This window comes from Prunus persica, chromosome G8, assembly GCF_000346465.2.
Source record: "Prunus persica cultivar Lovell chromosome G8, Prunus_persica_NCBIv2, whole genome shotgun sequence".
NCBI lineage: Eukaryota > Viridiplantae > Streptophyta > Magnoliopsida > Rosales > Rosaceae > Prunus > Prunus persica.
This window is the reverse complement of record NC_034016.1, coordinates 13,442,953-13,462,546: the sequence shown is the minus strand read 5'-3', so window position 1 is coordinate 13,462,546 and position 19,594 is coordinate 13,442,953. Positions and strand designations below refer to the sequence as shown.

General features: G+C 37.0%; 3 protein-coding genes and 1 long non-coding RNA gene across 4 annotated transcripts; 2 read left to right on the top strand and 2 right to left on the bottom strand.

Annotated features, from left to right (window-relative positions):
* Nucleotides 139-3,085, bottom strand: LOC18766405 (pre-mRNA-splicing factor ATP-dependent RNA helicase DEAH1). The gene has a single exon (XM_020569780.1). The coding sequence runs from the start codon at nt 3,029-3,031 to the stop codon at nt 182-184; it is 2,850 nt and encodes a 949-aa protein (XP_020425369.1). The 5' UTR covers nt 3,032-3,085; the 3' UTR covers nt 139-181.
* LOC18767132 (protein CASP) lies at nt 4,187-10,876 on the bottom strand. Its single transcript, XM_007201438.2, has 12 exons — nt 10,659-10,876; nt 10,124-10,234; nt 9,889-9,938; nt 8,869-8,986; nt 7,716-8,720; nt 7,473-7,567; nt 7,208-7,263; nt 6,510-6,675; nt 6,211-6,303; nt 5,454-5,534; nt 4,616-4,728; nt 4,187-4,501 (listed from the first exon to the last, which is right to left on the bottom strand). The coding sequence occupies exons 1-11, from the start codon at nt 10,741-10,743 to the stop codon at nt 4,630-4,632; spliced, it is 1,959 nt and encodes a 652-aa protein (XP_007201500.2). The 5' UTR covers nt 10,744-10,876; the 3' UTR covers nt 4,187-4,501; nt 4,616-4,629.
* On the top strand, nt 12,928-14,061 carry LOC18767543 (UPF0496 protein At4g34320). The gene has a single exon (XM_007199352.1). It carries the CDS (start codon nt 12,928-12,930, stop codon nt 14,059-14,061), a length of 1,134 nt encoding a protein of 377 aa, XP_007199414.1.
* On the top strand, nt 15,414-18,768 carry LOC109950687. The gene is made up of 3 exons (XR_002272992.1): nt 15,414-15,806; nt 15,909-15,962; nt 18,313-18,768. It is a non-coding gene; the product is annotated as an uncharacterized LOC109950687 (long non-coding RNA).

The following is a 19,594-nucleotide window of genomic DNA, read 5'->3' as shown; positions in this document are numbered from 1 at the left end:
AAATGTCACAGATAAAATGTTAAAATTCAATCCTTCTTTGTCGATACGAAAAAGAATCCTCGGACTTATCTAATGGATGTCATTCACCATGACGGAAAAAGATACAGTTTGGCTGCACAAAGACACAATAAATGGAGATGTACATATATAAAAATAATTTCAGAAAAACTCATATGCCTAATCATACACATATGCTGTAATCAACAAGATTAGGAATTTGCTTTGAAGTGCTTGTACGCCCTTTTCCACGAGGCATCTTCTTTGAAGTTGAGTAATCCTCCTCAACGACCCCGTTCAACTGGTAATAATGTGGAGCTATTTCAACCAACCATTCCGGCTTTATCTCTGTGACCTGTCTCATATATTCCTTGGTAGTCAGTACCAGTTCATGGTACAAAACACATCTAGGAAGCACGTGATGTTCCAATGCCATAATCCCTGAGCTGGGGTGTATATGGGCAGTGTGAGGGTGTTTGATTGTTCTATATGACCCATTCTTCTGCAGCCTAGAACAATGAGGGAAGAATCCTGATGTAACGGCCTTCTTTATGGCCTCTAAATCATTTGAGCTACTGAGCTTGATCTCAACCCTCTCCAAGAGGCGCTCGAGTTGATCACGGATGTCTCTTGCTCTTTTCATGCTCCTAACTTGTATATAGTTTTCGTAACACCATTGCGTCGAGTAATTTGCCTCTTTCCATGCATTGTAAACCTTAAGCAATGCAATGTGATCTCCCACATTCCCACTGTGAAACCTCAACCTTGCAGTGTCAGCATGTACTTGTTTGTCTTTTGGACGATAGAAGATTGAACTACCGGTGGAAAGCATGGCAGCAATGGAGATTACCTCATCTGAGCACTTGTACTTGTCCGAGGCCACAATCATTTTAGATAGCATTGGATCAACAGGGAACTCCGCCATCCGTCTACCAACTTTAGTTAGCTCCCCCACTTTGTTTAATGCACCGAGTGCAAACAACAATTCCAGGGCTTTTAGTAATGCTTCACAAGGTGGAGGGTCCATGAACTCGAAATTCACCAAGTCATGAATGCCGAGGCTCTTGAGCGTGAGAACAACATTGGCGAGGTTAGTCCGCTGCACTTCCGGAACTGTGGAATCATCTAAATCACTGTCATAGTTGTAACTAGTGTATAACCGGAAGCACTTCCCGTGGCCTGTTCGACCAGCCCGACCTGCCCTTTGCATGGAGGATGCCTTTGAGATCGGGGTGACTTGCAGTGACTCCATCCCACTCCTCGGATTATAAGATTTCATCTTGCTGAAGCCGGGGTCAATGACATATTTGATCCCATCAATAGTCAGAGAGGTCTCTGCAATATTTGTAGCGAGGACAACTTTTCTAGCCCCTTCCGGTGTGGGCTCAAAGATTTTAGCCTGCAGCTCCGTGGGCAGGTTTGCATATATGGGACAGATTATAAGCTCACTAATTTTCGTCCCTAACCCCCTTGTCCTGTGTTTAAATATCTCCTCCGCTGTTTCGATTTCTTCCTGACCAGTGAGAAAAACCAATATGTCCCCAGGCGGTTGTGTCACGTGTACTTGAAGTGCAGCCACAATTGCTGCATCTAGGTAATCAGCCTGCGGTGCTTCCATGTAGTGTATATCAACCGGATACCGTCTCCCAGGGATTCTTAGAATCTTGGCGGAATCAAAGAAGTCACTGAACTTCTCAGCATCGAGAGTAGCACTTGAAATGATCAGTTTAAGATCAGGTCTGTATCGTGCAATGTCCTTGAGCAATCCTAACAAAACATCTGTTGACAGTGTTCTCTCGTGAGCCTCGTCCACCATCACCACACTGTAGCTTGCCAAATCTGGCTCAACAAGGAATTCTCGCAGCAGCATTCCATCTGTCATATATTTCAAAACAGTCTTCTCCGAGGTGCAATCCTCGAAACGGATGGAATAACCGACTGCATGCCCAAGCTTGACACCCATCTCTTGAGAAACCCTGGCAGCAACGCTCATAGCAGCAATTCGCCGTGGTTGTGTGCACCCGATCTTCTTTCCTCCCTTTGTGTACCCGGCCTCGTGTAGATATTGAGGTATCTGTGTAGTTTTTCCAGATCCAGTTTCGCCAACAATAATAAGAACCTGATTTTTTTCAACATCTTGGAGCAATCTCTCACGAAATGCGTAGATAGGTAATGTTTTCCTCTCCTCCCGCAGCTTATCCAACTGATGGGATGGTTGCACTTTCCCGACATCAACATTACCGTTAGCAATCATCTGATCACCCTCCAGTAGTACTGACTTCTTGACAAATTCAATCTGGTCTTCAAATACAAAATCATACTCCTCATCACATTTTCGCCTTTTGTTTTTCGAACCAAACTTCAATGTTGCCTTCCCAATTTGCTGATCCTCCCAGGCTTTCTGTTCTGCAAACTGGTTCGATTTTTTATCCCTGCCATTCAGGTCATCATCCCAGCAACGTTGTAAAGCCACCGAGAATCGCTTCTCCTGATTAACACCGCCCTCATGATCGTCATAGGGTTCCGGAATCCTGTAGTACTGATCATGATGAGTAGCAGCCTCATGCTTCGTCGCAAGCTCATATATTTTCTTCTCGTAACTTAATCGATTGTATTCCACTTCAGTAAGCTTAACGCCTTTATACAAGTACTCCCCATCTTCTATAGATTCTCCAAGTTCCTTTAATTTATTTGCCTCCCTTTTCTTTAAATATTCTTGTCTTGAAACTTTTCTTAAAGTTTCAACGTCGCCAACAATATTGCTTCTCCGAGTAGCGAAAGCCTCCTTTTGCTCTGATAGCTTTCGCGTTGCGGCTGCATCCCGCTCCCTTATATTACGGTCCAGTTGCTCTCGCTCTCTTTGATCACACAATCTCTCTTGTTCAGACTCTGAACCATCATCATCATCATCATTTGCTTCATGTGGGGAAGTTGGTTGTCGTTTAACCCCTCTCTCTTTCTCTTTTCTGTTTTGTGCAGTCTCATCTTCATCATCTTCTCGACTCAACACCTTCTTCCTGAACTGTTTCGCCATCTCCAATCCGATTGAAGTTAACCACCGATGGGATTAGTGTTTAGGTTTCTGGAAATCTGTTCTGGCAGAACTAGCTAGTGAAGTTTTTATTGGAATCTGCACGAAAAAAAACCACACGTTTAAGGATGGCCAGCCAAACCCAAAACCGTATGCTTCACACATTTTCTTGTGGAGGACTTAATAATATTTATATAGGCAACTGACTGACATAGAGGATTTCCTAAACCAAGTAGGACTTCCTAATCCTAAACCAAGTAGGATTTCAAACAGGCTTTTTATACTCAACTAACTGAAACACTTTTCGACATGGACTAGGATTTCCTAAACCAAGTAGGATTTCAAAGAGGCTCCCGTCCAATAAAAAAAAAAAAAATATATATATATATATATATATAAGCCCGCTTAAAATGGTAAAATTTAAATTGAAAATAGTTGTCTATAAATGGTAAAATGCAAGTATTGGAATTAAGGACTTAACCTTCAAAATGAAAAATATTCTCCGCAAGAAATTGAACTGAGAAAATTATGATTTTGGATTAGAATGATAGAGCTCGATCTTATGAATAGTAATAATCTTTGTCTATAAAGTACGGTTGGGCCACTGTGCAAATCAGATTTTTGCATTTGGGCCCGGATTAGTTGTGAGCTTGTCGAAGGGGAGGTTTCCAGCGGCGTCCACTAACTCCTTCTCAACTTGCTATTAATTACACCAAGTTGTTTATTTAGTTTAGGTATTTAGTTGAGTTTATATTAGTTTTAAATTATAGTTTTAATTAGAGTATTAGTTTATTTAATTCGTTTTAATTAGTAACTAGCCTCTCTGCACGCGCTTATGCGCTTGCGAGAGGTTTTTAAAAAAAAATAAGTAAATTTATTTTAGAATTAAAAAAGATAATGGGTAGTTGTGTTCCATAAAAATAGGATCCATCATCTGCTTTTTCTTTTTCTTTTAATTTTTTTAAATATGAAAAAGTGTGAATTTACCATATTATCTTCATTTAATTAATAAGTTTAGTTCTTAATGTTTGCATTAACCAAGGATATTTTCTGGTATTTTGAATGTTTCACCATTTTCTGCCTTTTGCTTTATATATATAGATTAAGTAGTTTTAAAGGAAAAAGTAAAAGTAAAATTTAGAGAGGGAACTATAGCCCTGCATTAGAAAGGGGAAAGTAAAATATAGAAAATCATGACGGCAAGTAGCGTACATAGTTATGCATCAAACGATGATTGCACAAATGCACAGGTGAGTTTCTTTTTCTTTTTCTTTTTTGTACATGAGAGTTTGAATATTTACAAAATCTAAAGTAACAACTCACTTGTCAGTATGTCATCCTCCACAACGAGACGCTCATTCAAGACTAATCCTGAACATAACGAATCTTTCCGTAAAGTTTGACATTATCAGCTTTTGTCTTTTCCAGTTCTGCTGTTAACGCTCCTATCCTTTCCTTCAACTGACTTATTTCCTGATACAACAAAATCAGTCAGCAATGTCAAATGATTGGACCAGTAATCAAGCCATATGATATGGGAGATTAAAAACCAAAGCAACTATGGATGTTTGAAAATAAACAACGTACTTCTTCTGTCTCTATCAAGTGTGTCCTATCCTAAATCGATCTCGCTGCTTACAGATAACCTTAAGCATTGATTTTTGATCTTGGTCCAAGGAAACGTGCTTTTGATCTGCATTCTGATTTAGAAAGGCTATTAGAACAAGATAAATTAATGTGAAACCAAATGATTACTTAACCAAAGAGAGTAATATGGAATAGATAGTACATGTCAAGAAGTATCACTTAACTATAAATTAGCAGTTAGCAGAGGAAGTTCACGAGTTAATTAATCAAAAATTTGTGTCTTATTCTGATAATGAAATTGTCAAAAGGCTCGAAACCAAATAGGCCAGGTACCAGTGATATAATAATTGGGAACAAGTTTGGCAATCATCACCAACGTTGTTGACTGAATATACCAAAGCACTTGCAGTCTAAAACCTGCTAAAACTTACTGGTCAGGTTGCTAAAGTGATTCACAGGCATTAGCATGCGTTGGACATACTCTCGAATTTGCAAAAAGACAAAACTTCATGTATTTTACTAGACGAAGGCATGATATGCTTCAATGAGGACTACCAGTAACAATACGGTTAACTAGGTGATTTCAAACTTTCTTACACATTAACGTCATGACATCTCCCAAGAAATAAAAATCTTTGATTGAGGACTAATACTAACAAAGCAGCCAGGAAGGAAAGGGGTTGCATTATTGCAGCGAAGTATATTTTCGAAATTATTGACCCTATGACTGATGAAATTTTACATGGAGAAAAAAATTGGTCAAAAAATTCAGAAATTTGTGGTGCCAAAAGTTAGAGAAACATAGATACAGGGAGGCAGGGAGAGAGATGAGGGGTACCTCAGACACCTCAGTGCTCCTAGCCTCTGAAAGATCTGAGTCATCAAATAGGATTCCTTTCTTATCCTTGGAACTACAGCCCTGCATTAGAAAGGGAAAAGTAAAGTTTAGAGAATCATGGAGGCAACTAGCGTACATAGTTATGCATCATACGATGGTTGCACATATGTGCATGAGAGTTTGAATGTATTTATGTCAATACTTAGCTCATTGTATATTTATAAAATCTAAAGTAACTCCACTTGTCAATAACTGAAAAAATAAAAAGTAACCACTGATGTAAGCATTTAAAATAACAATTGATAGAGAACTTGAATTTTATTCATGTAAAATACGTATCTTATACATCATAGATGGACTACAGTATTAGTGTACTCAAAAATGCCAGTTACCATTTCAATTTACCAACATGACCTAATCATTCCAGCCTATTTTCACAGGAGTCCCATACATGGATTCCCATTGTAGACTGATAGACGACATACTCGAAACAGTAACACACCATAGTTAATTTATTCCGGTCATCGTGCAAAGTGAATGCAATTGGACAGTTAGAAATAGTTTTTAGTTCCCTTGCAAACAACTATGTCTTTCGAATTTCTCCAAAAGCACAGATAACAAATCCAAGAAAAATACTAAACAATAGAAGAACTCAAAAACTTTATAAAATAAAAAAATAACTTTTGATAACACTCATGAAACTGAAGCTAAAACAGGCAACTTCTGAGCTAAAGAATGCAGAGAAAGATGGCATTACCTGCAAAATTTTCACCTTTTTACGCAAATCATCAACCAGTTTTGTTGTTGGCCTACCCTGAAGCTCTTTCTTCATCTCCTCGAGAGCAGCTTCCTTAATTAAAAGGCAGAAAATAAAATGATTAGAGGAAAAGAGAAGAAATTAAAGAAAACTGTGGTACAGAAGATGAACTGGGAGCTCAATTATATAACAGGCCATCTGATGAGAGGGTGGCGATTGTATGACTTCAGTTTCTGGAGCATCAAAGAGCTACAAAGCAAGACTACCTATGTAGCACTGAAGCAATAAAAGTAGTATACCTTTTCAATGAGCAGTGTGTTCAACTTCTTGATCTCTTTCAGGTGTTCCTCTCTTTCATTTGATAATGTTGTTTCAATATTGTGCAGTTCCATGTTGAGTTCCGCGATGATCTTCTCTTTGGCAATTAAAGAATTCTCAAGGATGCTATATGAATCTGAAGTATCACTGCAGCACAGCAATAAACTTAAGATATAAAAAGATAACCCAAAGACAATAGAACCAATCAATATAAAGGCTTAATCCCAATGGAGGAACAGAACACTATAGATACATCAAATGAACTAGCGCATTGCAATTTGCGACTAACGTATTTGATGCATATGAAGAATTAACGAGAGAAGATAGCAGAAACTCTCATTCAATCAGTTGCTTCCATCACTAGAATATTGGAAGAAGTTCTTTTCTATTGCTTTTTTTTTTTCTTTTAATAAGTTCTTAATTCTACCAATACTATGCTTACTTTCTTAGAGCAGCAATATATTTGACATAGAATATAATTCATGGAATTTTGCAATAAAATTTACTTAACAAACATTATGTATTTTAAAGATTAACAATTCTAAGTTTCTATGGAAGGGCCTTTCTATTTTCGTTGTTCACGGAATAAACTAACTACCATCTGAAAGAAAACAAAAATAAATTGAAACCATAGTCTCCAGGGACATAGAAGTACAAGTAAAACTCTTAAGTATCTCACCTTTTCTTATTCTCAGTGTCTTCATTTGCTGTGTCTAATTTGAAGCGCAGAAGTCCCTGCAAAATGTTCGATGAAAAATGGGGCTTCAACAATGAAGAACCATTTATTGCAATAAGCAAAATCGAGAGATTGAATAAAGAATGATTGTGGCAGCCTGGACCTTAACAAACAATGGAAATTTACAATGTAAGATCCATCTGTACAAAAGAGTATGAAACTACAATGGAACAGCTATAAATTAAAAACTTTTGGGTTTCGCACACACCTTCTCCCTCTCAAGCCTAAGAAGCCATGTCTGAGCCCGTTCAACTTCATCCATCAGAAGATTGACCTCTGATTGCTTGGTTGCCCTCTCTTCATCTGAAATCGGTAGATAAAACATGAGATGCTTCAAGAAAATTTATCATATTTGCTTGAGAGAAAGATGACCTATAAAATATGATATTAGAGGATCTTGCAAATGTATTAAAGATGTTCTAGAGAAGAAATCAGGAAATTTCGCACTCACCAGCAGACTCCACAATTTCTTTTTGCCTGTCCCTGCCTGATGCTAGGCAAACAGCAGATTCTTTGAAGCATGTTGCTTCAAAAGCGCACTCTGATAGAATGAACTGGGACCCAAGAGGCGAACTCTTTGAAGAGTGTAATATAGTTTTTGTAGGCTTCTCCTTTTTGTGGATCGGGAACCCTATCATTTCGACCCCGCTTTCCACCATTAATACAGCTCTCTCATCCTTGGACATACACAAGGGAATAAAAGAGGCTGTAAAGGAATATTCTGTTGCTTCCTCAATAATGGAAAGAGTTTCCCAAACTCCCCCATCCTTTAATAACCACAATATCACCTTGTTCTCAACTGGATTAAAGAGAGACACGCATATCTGGTTTGAGAGTACCGCAAGACTCACGTTTTCCATGGTGATAGCCTCCTTTGGCAGTCCAAAATTCTGAAACCTCTTCTTCTTAAGGTCAAAACATATCACAACACCACTTTTTTCGTGAGAACTCCCAAGGCCCTTCCAGTAAAGCTTTCCATCCACAAACCTCCCCCATTCGTTGCCAAAAATTTCAAAAGTGTCGTCCGAGAGATGAATGGTGGTCCAAGATTTCAACTGTACTGCAAAGAACTCCACCTTCGCTACCTTTGTGTGCCCGAATCCTCCTCTGGGTTTAGTTAGAATAGTTGGCAGGACCTTGATCAGATAATAATCGTCCTCTGTGTACCCAAATCCATATGAACCCAGTGATGGTGTATCCTTAATGGTTATGAACGTCCCATTACAAGGATTCCACAACACCATTTTGTGATAGTTTCCCAAGCAAATAATGCCATTGCAGCAGCCCAACAACATCAGCGGTACTTTAAAACGGCAAGGGATATGGACTTCAATTTCAGTGGGTGTGCTACCCAAGCGCAATATGGTATGTCGTGAGCCTCCATATGAAATAAAGATAGGATCTGGTATTTCCATCAGAAGATTGACCTCAGATTGCTTGGTTGCCCTCTCTTCATCTGAAATCAGTAGACAAAACATGAGATGCTTCAAGAAAATTTATCATATTTGGTTGAGAGATAGATGACCTATAAAATATGATATAAGAGGATCTTGCAAATGTATTAAAGATGTTCTAGAGAAGAAATCAGGAAATTTGGCACTCACCAGATTGCGCACGAAGCTCGAACAATTGACTTTGAGTTGCTTCTGTCCTAAATTCTTCATGCTCAACTTTCATTTTCCCATTCTCAGATTCTAATTCAGACAATTTCAGATCTTGCTCCTGCAGGAGACGAATACAAGTTTTACTAAGGAAACACAGAGACACAGCACACAGCAAAGAGCAGAGAGTGCATAGGAGCACACACGAGATACAACATGTAGTCAACAAATGATGCAGGATTTTGATTCTAAAACTTTTCCAGTTCATCTATATGAACAAGCAACCACTGAAAATTTTCCATTGCTCAAACAACACTAATGAATCAATGATATTTGAATTGGACTCGCAACTGTAATCATACACTTGCATTTGAGAGTTATGGGATTCTATTTAACGCCAAAATCTTGCTCTTTTAATCGCCAAATCTTTTGTTGATGAAGAACTCAAATCCAGCATCAATTTTTTTTTAACTTTAAATCAAGTTTAAATAGAAAAACAACCCACCACTATGGCCTGCAATGACCATAGAGCTGGCCAAGCACCGAAATATCCTGAGGTAGGGGGAAGATTTTTTTTTCCCCTCAATTGTTTGGAGGGAAAATTTGGATTTCAAAATTTACCAAAGACATAAGTGTAAAGAACATATATATGCTGAAACTACCAGACAATATCACCATCCAATTACAAATGATGCAAGTTGTAAACTGTTCATGATACTTAGCAAGAGGGTGGAGGTAGATTAAAATACATGTTGAAGATGAGCACTGCAAATAGGAAGATAGGAAATTGAGAAAACATAATTCAAAGGTTGGCAAAAGCATATTAAAAAAGAACTTTGCAGAAGTTATAAAGTTATAAAGTAATTCTGCGAACCTAAATTCATTGTCCATCATTCTTTTCAGTAAATTTCAAGTCAATGTGGGTCTCAAATAGTACAAAATTGATCATTCAAGAGTAGGATTGTAGATTCAAATAAATTGGCTGAAAAAAAATGAATGGGTATTGTGGGTAAGAGATCTTACATCGTCTTCATGGCCTCGGAGTTGGCAACGCAATTGGTACTCTTTGAAATCTATGTCCATAAGAGAGAGAGAGAGAGAGAGAGAGAGAGAGAGAGAGAGAGAGAGGGGGTGGTGGTTAGCTAGTGATCAGAAAGGGGTTTTACTTGAAGTTTAGTAGTGGCAGAGCAAAATTACATAATCTTTCGATGTAAACAAAGTACATTTAGTCTGATCATGAGAATATAAAACGGCATACCTCTAGTGCTCTCTGCAAGCTTCGGCCTATTCTTCTGGCTGTTTTCTTGATTTTCAGCTATCCTGAGCCCTTTCTCATCCGGTTCTCTTTTTTTTCCCTCCAAATCAAATTCTGTCAATAAATAAATAAACAATCAGCCATTAATAAATAGTTGTTACAATGATGTTCCGCAAGGTATATGGATAGATCGTCGATAAACTCATCCCACTCTCACTATGTGATTTAGTTAACTTTTACTTCAATGCTGTAAATATGAACAAATTTGCGCGAGCACGTACATTCATACGTACATACGTATTTATTTATGATCCAAATGAAGCATAAATCAAAGCTAGTTTTTACTTCTATAGCTGGTAACATATAATCCAATCAATAACATTTAGACGTGACTGTACAGAAGCAAATTGCAGAGCAACATGAAGAAAAAAATTGTGGATCCTCATAGAGCTAACATTCTCATATTCTTCAAGCAAAACCACAACTCTAGGCTTCAACTGAAAGCTTAAACTAAAACTATCACCAAATTGAAAGATACCTTTCCAGAAATTGGAGACGACGGAGATGGGAGAAGAGGAGGAGCTCGATTTGTCTCGGTTGGACTCGCCTTCCGGGGCCTCCATTTGCACTGACTCGGACCTTTACGGCCTGAAACGGCACATCGTTCTCTGAGCTCGCAATTCAGTGAGGTACAATTAGGGGAATGAGATACCGAAATGAGAAAAAAAGAGCTTTGGATTCTGGTTATTTAATGGCTTCTCATCTAGCAATGCTTATTGTTGCCCGCTACTTGGAACTTGGAAGGGAAGCAAATGCCCATTCATTAATTAAGAGAAAAGAAAAAGAAAAAAGAAATGAACCAAATGGGTTTTGGGTTGGGTCAATAGATAAATTATTGTTGGGCCTGGTGTTGGGTCAATAGAGAAGTGACCGGCTTATTCTGGCCTACTTATCGTGAAAATTTATATTTCTCATGTTGTGATTCTTTTCTTTTTTCTTTTTTCAGTGCATACTTTATTTTTGGATTACTTCAAAATAAAAAATATTTGTTGGTCTTTTTTTTTGGCAAAACTTACAAAGTGTATAATTTCAGATTATGTTTCTTCTCGGCATGGAGGTATCTCGCTCCACCTCATGCAAGCCCAAATTCCAAACCATAACAATTAATAAATTAGAAAATGTAAGAAATTTATGGAACAAATTAATTTCACACAATATAAATAAAAGGAACGATCTAAGCAATATTAATTTGAAAGTTAAAAGAATAGTCAAATTGGAAAAAAATTCCACCACTACCAAAGAGAATATCTCAAAAGATATAGAAATTTCAACAGAAATATCGATATCGGTAAAAATTAAATACAAATTATGACATTTGTTAGAAAAATATAGAAATTCAATGAAACCTCGAGACATGTTTATTTGATCAATTATCTACTTATTGACAAATACCTGTTGACAAATTTTGTTACTCAGAGAATATACTCACTAATTGCTTTTTCTTTTTTTTTCTTTTTTGTATAGACACCAATTTCATTAATAATTAAGTTTCAATTTTTTTTTTCATGCATGAACAAGAGAAATTTTGAAATTTTTGTGAGAAAATAATAAGACATTAATTATTTAAAAATTGTAAACAAAATAATGATATTACTTTTGGGATTGAATATTTGATAAGAAAAATCTATTTTTATATGGATTAAGAGAAATAGGGAAATTGTGAGAAAATATGAAATTTGAGGACAATCTTAAATTTTGATTGTGTAAACAAAAATTTCATTTATAATTAAGTTTAGTTTTATTAAAGAATGCGATTGAGATCTACTTGTTAGTTGGGTTTCATAGTTTAAGAGGACTCTTTTTTTAGATCTATTGTCTCATCTCTGCTCTCTCTAACCCTCACAGGCGAGTCCCATGCTAGGTTATGGGCTAACCATGTATAGATGACAAACTCTAACTCTGTGATTATACTACTCTTTGATAAATATTAGACCTTTCGCAATATGTAGTTTATTATTTTGTTTCTTTTCATTAAAACAGAATATGAATCCGAATTTTGCATATGTAGGTTTAGGACAGTTGGATAGGGCAGTGATCTCGCCCCCTTGCACTCAAGTTTGAACTCTCTTCTACGTAAATTAGATTAATTTAGAGTAACCATCGCTTGTATATATATATGTATATATATAAACTGTGAATTTGCAACTAGTGTACTTTTCTCTTTAATTTGTTAACAAATATTATCTGTACAGTTTTCTTGCATTCAAAGCAAACTACATTACATATCTGTCAAAGATAAACACTGATAGCGCCCTCTATGTTTGTCTCAACTCTCAACCATCCGGCAAATATGCTCAACTTGTGATCTTAAATTAAGAAGTTACCACTCTTTTTCTTGAGGCCGAATAAAAAAAGTTACCACCACCAATTGGGAGATGGCTTGGCAAATATTATAAGAGCAATCCAGTTGGAGTGAAAGATCATTTTAACTACTTGTTCTTTGGGAAAAGACAATCGGAAAGCCAAGCTTGTCTCGTAGACATGGTTTTTATCTAACTACAATAAAAAACCAGTTTCTTATGCTAACCTCTTCACATTAATGTTAAGAGGCCTACCTTCCAATGAATTACATTCAGACATTGTTAATTTCGCCTTCCATTTTTAATTAAACTTTTTGTCGTCTGTCTGTTTTCAGAACAAGAAGAACCACACTATAAAATTGTACGAAACCACAAGATATCCTTCATCCCCTTCATCACTCACAGCCTCAAGTAGTTTCAGAGTGTAGAGAAACTGCCTTAGCAAAAATGGGAAGCCATGAAACATCAACTGTCTGCACAATTGCTTTGAGGCTATCCAATGCCAAGATTGATGGGCAGTTGATATCATCATATCAGGAAGCTCTCCAGGGTGACGCAGACTTGCAATGTTTTGAAAACACCCTCAAAACCCACATCAAGGCGGTCATCAACACCTTCAGAAACGGAGGCCCTTCAACTGGTTTCTTCAAACAAGTCACAAAATATTTGCGCTATTTGACCGAGCAGAGCGTCCACGCACTCTTGAGATGCAGAGTGATTGGGAACAAGAAGCTTAATAGGGCCAGTGAGGAAAGATTTAAGCTTCTCGCCGACGAGTACACGAACAACAGCTTGCAGATGCTGGATTTCTGTTCTGAATTATATAGGTTCCTAAAGGCAGCTCGTAACACGCATTCATATATCGAATACGTGACTCAAGAGTGCTTTGCAATGGAGACTGCCATGGGAACACGTCACTACGTGAGGATTTCCAAGAGGTTGAAGAGTCTCAGTGCCTCTGGTGATGTCTATGGCAACTATTCTTCTGCTGAAAGGTTGCTCGAAAAGGTTGAGTGTTTGCGCAAGCAGCAGGAACAGATGCTTGAGAAGTTGAGAGTTCAAAACGAGAAGCTCGAGAAGAAGGAGAGCTCTGCTCATACTTGGCGCAAGGTCACGATTATACTGTTCGTTGTTGCCGTGGCCGGGTTGCTTATTTCTATGATTGTGACTGCAGCTCTAGCTATTCCAGCTGTTGCTCCGGCTCTTGGCGCCGCTTTCGTTCCAATGCTAGCAAGCGCAGATTGGATTACCAATTTGTTTGGAACCTTTGAAATTGCTTGTAAGGATCAGCAAGGTGAAAATGTGTTCATGCAAGCCGGAACTAGGGTTTCCATTAAGGAGTTGGGGGACATAAAGTTTCTTATTGATAGGGTTGTGAATGAGATTGATTCGCTCTTGTTCGCTCCAAGCTCCACAATTAAGGAGCAAATAGATTTCACAATGAAGGATATTAAGCTTAAGCTGGAAACGTTTATGAGGGAAATTGAGACTTTGCAGGAGGAAGCAAACAAATGCACCTCTGAAATACTCAAGGCAAGGGATAAGGTTGTGAAGAGCATCAAATTTCTCAACAACAAATAAATTGAAGGTACTTTTTTTTTTTTAAAAAAAATCAAGACTAGCAAGAAAAAAAAAAGGAATTTGTATAGAATAAAACTTTCCAAAAACAATTGAGGTGTGTAGTGACAGTAGTGGTTGTTGATTCATTGACTTTCCTCTTTCCATGGTAATAAATTAAAGTTGGTAATTGGTGGAGTATCTACTGAACGTACTATATTGCCCTTGGATTGGAATTTTGAATTGATGAATTGCGGTCCACTTTGCATTTATTTTTTATTTTTTATGACTATTTTGCTCTTGAAGGAAAATAATGGAAACAAATTAAAAGTTCTTGATTTAAAGTATTGTCACTCTTAAATTTTGAATTTCAATTTTAAACATTTATGGCTTAAAAAATCATAACTCATATAGACCAAAAAAAAAAGTTGGTATTGTAAGTATAATGCACATAAGATAAATTAATCTACCGTGCCAAAAGGTCGAAATGAAGAACATGTTTTTACATGAAGAAAACATGCATGAGCAGAAATGTACTATTTATTCAAGGAAATTAAAACAAAAGAAAAACTATTTTTAAAAAAAATTAAAAACATGGAGTATAGCCGAGCGGCTTTACTATTTTTTTTTTATGCAAAAAGGAACCCCCTAGCGATTAGGTGCCATGCCAATGCCAAAAATAGTCTTGCCGGACGACTATACTATTTTTTTTATTATAAAAAAATTATAGTATAGCCGCCCGACTATACTATTTAAATACATTATATTGTGATTAGGTGACATGCTATGTATAAAAATAGTGTGGCCGTGCGGCCATACTATTTTTTTTTGTAATATGGCCTTCCGGCTATCCTATTTAATCAATAAAAAATTAAGAAAAAAGCACCCTCCTTGTTGCATTAGTTTATACTTTAGAGATATTAATTTCCTAGTTTCAGCCCAGAACATGTGTGTGTGTGTGTGTGTGTATATATATATATATATATAGCCGCATGGCTATACTATTTATTAAAGGAAATTAAAACAAAAGAAAAACCCAGTAAGGCTGAGCGGCTATACTATTTAAAAAATATTAAAAATTTAGTATAGCCGTGCGGCTATACGATTTATTTCAAAAAAGCAAAACTGCCGCAGAGTGACTAAGTGCCATGTGTCAAAATCAGTATAGCCGTGCGGCTATCAGTTTTTTAAAATTTAAAAGGAACCCTTAGCTATTAGGTGCCACGTGTCAACAGCAGGTGCCATGTGTCAATAGGTATAGTTGTACGGCTATACCATTTAAGAAAAATTAGGTATTAGACATAAGTAACTTTATTAATTAGTATTTGAGATATTGGCTATTTTTGTTTGGGTTTTGATACATGAGAATCAAATTTTGTTTTGGATTTAGCCAAAATGGAGGCCCAGATTCGTTGGGCTTATCAAAATTGCAAAGGTAATATACAATTTTACCCTTTTTTGTTTATTAAAAGCCTTCGCCAAATCTGATCTCATCCTCTCTTATACGACAACGGAGCTCTCTGCAACTCCTTGTCGCGATGAAGCCACTGCCGTCCTGATCCGCCATCTAAAAGCAAGCCATCACGTTCAAGTCCGTACCGGGTGGGAACCCACTGATGCACGCAGCCAAGCTAGGCCATGGAGACACCGTCAAGACTATTCTATAAGCTGGCGCGCCATGGACGCCCTATCTCTTTCCAATCTCTCCGCCGGCGACTTCGCCATGGACACAGGCCACGAAGAAGCCTACGAAATACCCCTCAATACCGGTACGTGCTTAACATAGAAACTAGAAATTTATTCTAATTTGTTCCCATTTGGATTTGTATGAATGAAAAATGAAAAGTGTTTGATTAATTTGGGCTAATTAGGGATTCAAGCTGAATTGGTACTGGAACGATTGCGTGGAAAAAGAATAAGAATAGGTAAGGATTTTTTTGCCAAGGTAAGGATTTTTTTCGCAACTTTTTTTTGGGTTCCTGTTGATTGCTATAAGGATTTCTCAATTCATGCGATTTTGCACAGAAATTGAAGGTTTTGTTCTTGGGATCAAATTTTTGGGCTTGTTTCTCTAAACTGAGTATTGTATTTGGCGCTTCAATGTTGGTATGACATGATTTTGCAGCCATGGTGAACTTTGATAGTGAACATAATCTTTGTGCAGTCTATTGTTTGGATTTATTTGAGGTTTTTGACAGTGAAATTTCTAATCAAGTATGGAAATACACAATTGGATTTTTATTGTTTTGTTTAGAAATTTGTATGAGCAGTTTTGGATATTTTCGATGAATATCTAGTTGGTTAACTGACTGAGTTATCTTTCCATTAAGGTGTCCTTAAGTAGTCTTTGTTACGAAATGGTCTAATTGAGTTTTGGCTGTTACTCTTAATACCATATTTTTTATTACAAGTATGGATTGTATTTGTAATTAGTAGTTCCATTATCAAGCTAGAGACCAAATGTGATGGGCAGACAACAAACTTGCAATGCTTGGAGTGTAATAGAACTTCCATTCTCACTTGTGCAGTGTGTTGAAATGTACTTTTACTAGTTGATAGTTGGAATTAGTAAATTGTTCCAGTTATTGGTTGGTAGATTTGTCTATTTAATAATGGGTTTATTGTTTAACACTTTTGTCAATTTTTGGGTTTTGGGTGATAAAACTATGAGGGATTTTTGTTCTTTCTTTGGCCTTCAACCTCACCAATTTTAAGAGTAGAGGCTACACATATGAGGAATTGGGTGGGCAAGAGAAGAGTAGAACTACCCAAGAGCAAGGGAACTCAAAATTGGACTTTTGGAAACTAGAAACTGCATTGCAGTTTTGGAAACTGCAACGCAGTTTTCATTAAATTACAATTGGATTTTTGCTCTTTCCTTGGCCTTCAACCTCACTAATTTGAAGAGTAGAGGCTACCCAGATGAGGAATGGGGTGGGCAAGAAAAGAGTAGAACTACCCAAGAGCAAGGGAACTCAAAATTGGACTTTTGGAAATTGGAAACTGCTTTGCAGTTTTCATTTAATTACAATTTGATTTTTGTTCTTTCCTTGGCCTTCAACCTCACCAATTTGAAGAGTAAAGGCTACCTAGATGAGGAATTGGGTGGGCAAGAGAAGAGTAGAACTACCCAAGAGCAAGGGAACTCAAAATTGGACTTTTGGAAACTAGAAACTGCATTGCAGTTTTGGAAACTGCAACGCAGTTTTCATTAAATTACAATTGGATTTTTGCTCTTTCCTTGGCCTTCAACCTCACTAATTTGAAGAGTAGAGGCTACCCAGATGAGGAATGGGTTGGGCAAGAAAAGAGTAGAACTACCAAGAGCAAGGGAACTCAAAATTGGACTTTTGGAAATTGGAAACTGCTTTGCAGTTTTCATTTAATTACAATTTGATTTTTGTTCTTTCCTTGGCCTTCAACCTCACCAATTTGAAAAGTAAAGGCTACCTAGATGAGGAATTGGGTGGGCAAGAGAAGAGTAGAACTACCCAATAGCAAGGGAACTCAAAATTGGTCTTTTGGAAACTGGAAACTGCATTGCAGTTTTCATTTAATTACAATTTGACTTTTGTTCTTTCCTTAGCCTTCGACCTCACCAATTTGAAGAATAGAGGCTACCCATATGAGGAATTGGGTGGGCAAGAGAAGAGTAGAACTACCAAAGAGCAAGGGAACTCAAAATTGGACTTTTGAAAACTAGAAACTGCATTGCAGTTTTCATTTAATTACAAATTATTTTTGTAGTTGTTTTTGTTTTTGTTTTTATTTTTTTATAACATAATTGATATCTACATTGTATTTTTGTTGCAGTTTCTGTTTTTATTTGTAGTTTTTGTGTGAATAAGTGTTGAAATAATTTTTTTTTTTTTTAAAACCGTTGATTGTTTATATAAATATTGTATAATTGAATAAATATTACAAAATCAAGTTTGGTGTAGTGGTTTGTGAGTGAGCCTTCCTCTGAGGGTCAAGGTTCGAGTCCATTCGCGATGACACAAGTTTTGTTTTTGTTTTCATTATTGATATCTACAGTATTTTGTTTTGCAGAACTCTAGAGCTAAGCATGTGGGATTTGGTACAAATTTTGCACGTATCAATGTTGAAATAATTTTTTTTTTTTATAAAAACCCTCGACTGTTAATATAAATATTACATAACTGAAAAAATATCACAAAAACAAGGTTGGTGTAGTGGTTTGTGAATAAGGCGACTCTCCTATGAGGGTCAAGGTTCGAGTCTCTTCAAACACACTAAATTTCACATTTTTTTTAGGTTGAGGGCAACATAGTTGGTGACCGGTGATGGCTGGCCGGAAGTTTGTGGCAGCGGCTGGTGGGCGGTAGCTGGCCGGACACTGGCAGTGGCTGGCGGCCTGCGACTGGTAGGAAGATGGCGGCGGTGGCTGGCCGGAAACTGGCAACGGTGGTGGCGGCGACTGGCAAGAATATGGATGCTGTGGCTGGCCGGCAGGTGCTGGCCCGGCGATGGGCGGTTGGCCGGAAGGTAGATTGCTGGAGGTTTTGTGTAACTGGAACATGGTTTTGGTAAAATTAAAGGGAGTGGCATTTTGTGTAATTTTGATGTTTTTTAATTACATTATTGTAAAATTAGGTACTACTTTTTGGTCTTTGGCCTTATGCTAATTAGGTGAAATTGTATTCCTATTTCCAAATTAGTAAACTATATAGTGTCTTAAAATGAAAGCTCCCTAGATTTTACTATGAAGGATATTAAGCTTAAGCTGGAAACGTTGGTAAGGGAAATTGAGACTTTGCAGCAGGAAGAAAACAAATGCACCGCAGTGATATTTATCTTCTTAAAATTAAAAGAGATCCCACGTTGGAATCATATATTCTTAGACTTTAGAATTTATGATTTATTGCTTTTGGATGTAAAAATTTCCATCTGGCTTAGCGGATGTCAATTTTTTCATCACTCCCCCCTCTGCCTTTAATGGGAGTTCTCATTCCCATCTCGCTTCGTATACATATTTTATAAATATATAAATATATTTTTGTATACAATTTTATGTTGTAATTTTGTCTTTTCGATTGTAGTTTTAGTAGTATGCTTGCATGATTATACATTGCATACTATAAGTGTGCACTTTGCATCGACTAAATTATGAATTTTTTAAAATCATTTTATTGAGGAAAACAATTTAATGAAGAAAAAAATTATGAGGACTACCGACAGGGACGGAATGATAATGGAATACCTGGCTCGAACTTGCCCCCATTATCATCCCTAACTTTCAAGTTTTGGTTTTCAACGTACTCTACAACTTGAGAAATTATAGAATAGTATTGTAAGTATCGTATCACTACGTTAATTAGTAATACTTTCATTCAAAATACGGCATATGTCAATATTTTTTAAATAAATTTGATTTTTTTACGAGGTGTATTTAAAATTGATTATTTACATTTAGAGTAAAATTTTAGAAAGACAAAAAACAAAAGAACCCATAACTACCTGCCTCCCACCCAACCACATTCCCACACACACACACACACACACACACACACACACACACACACACACACACACACAC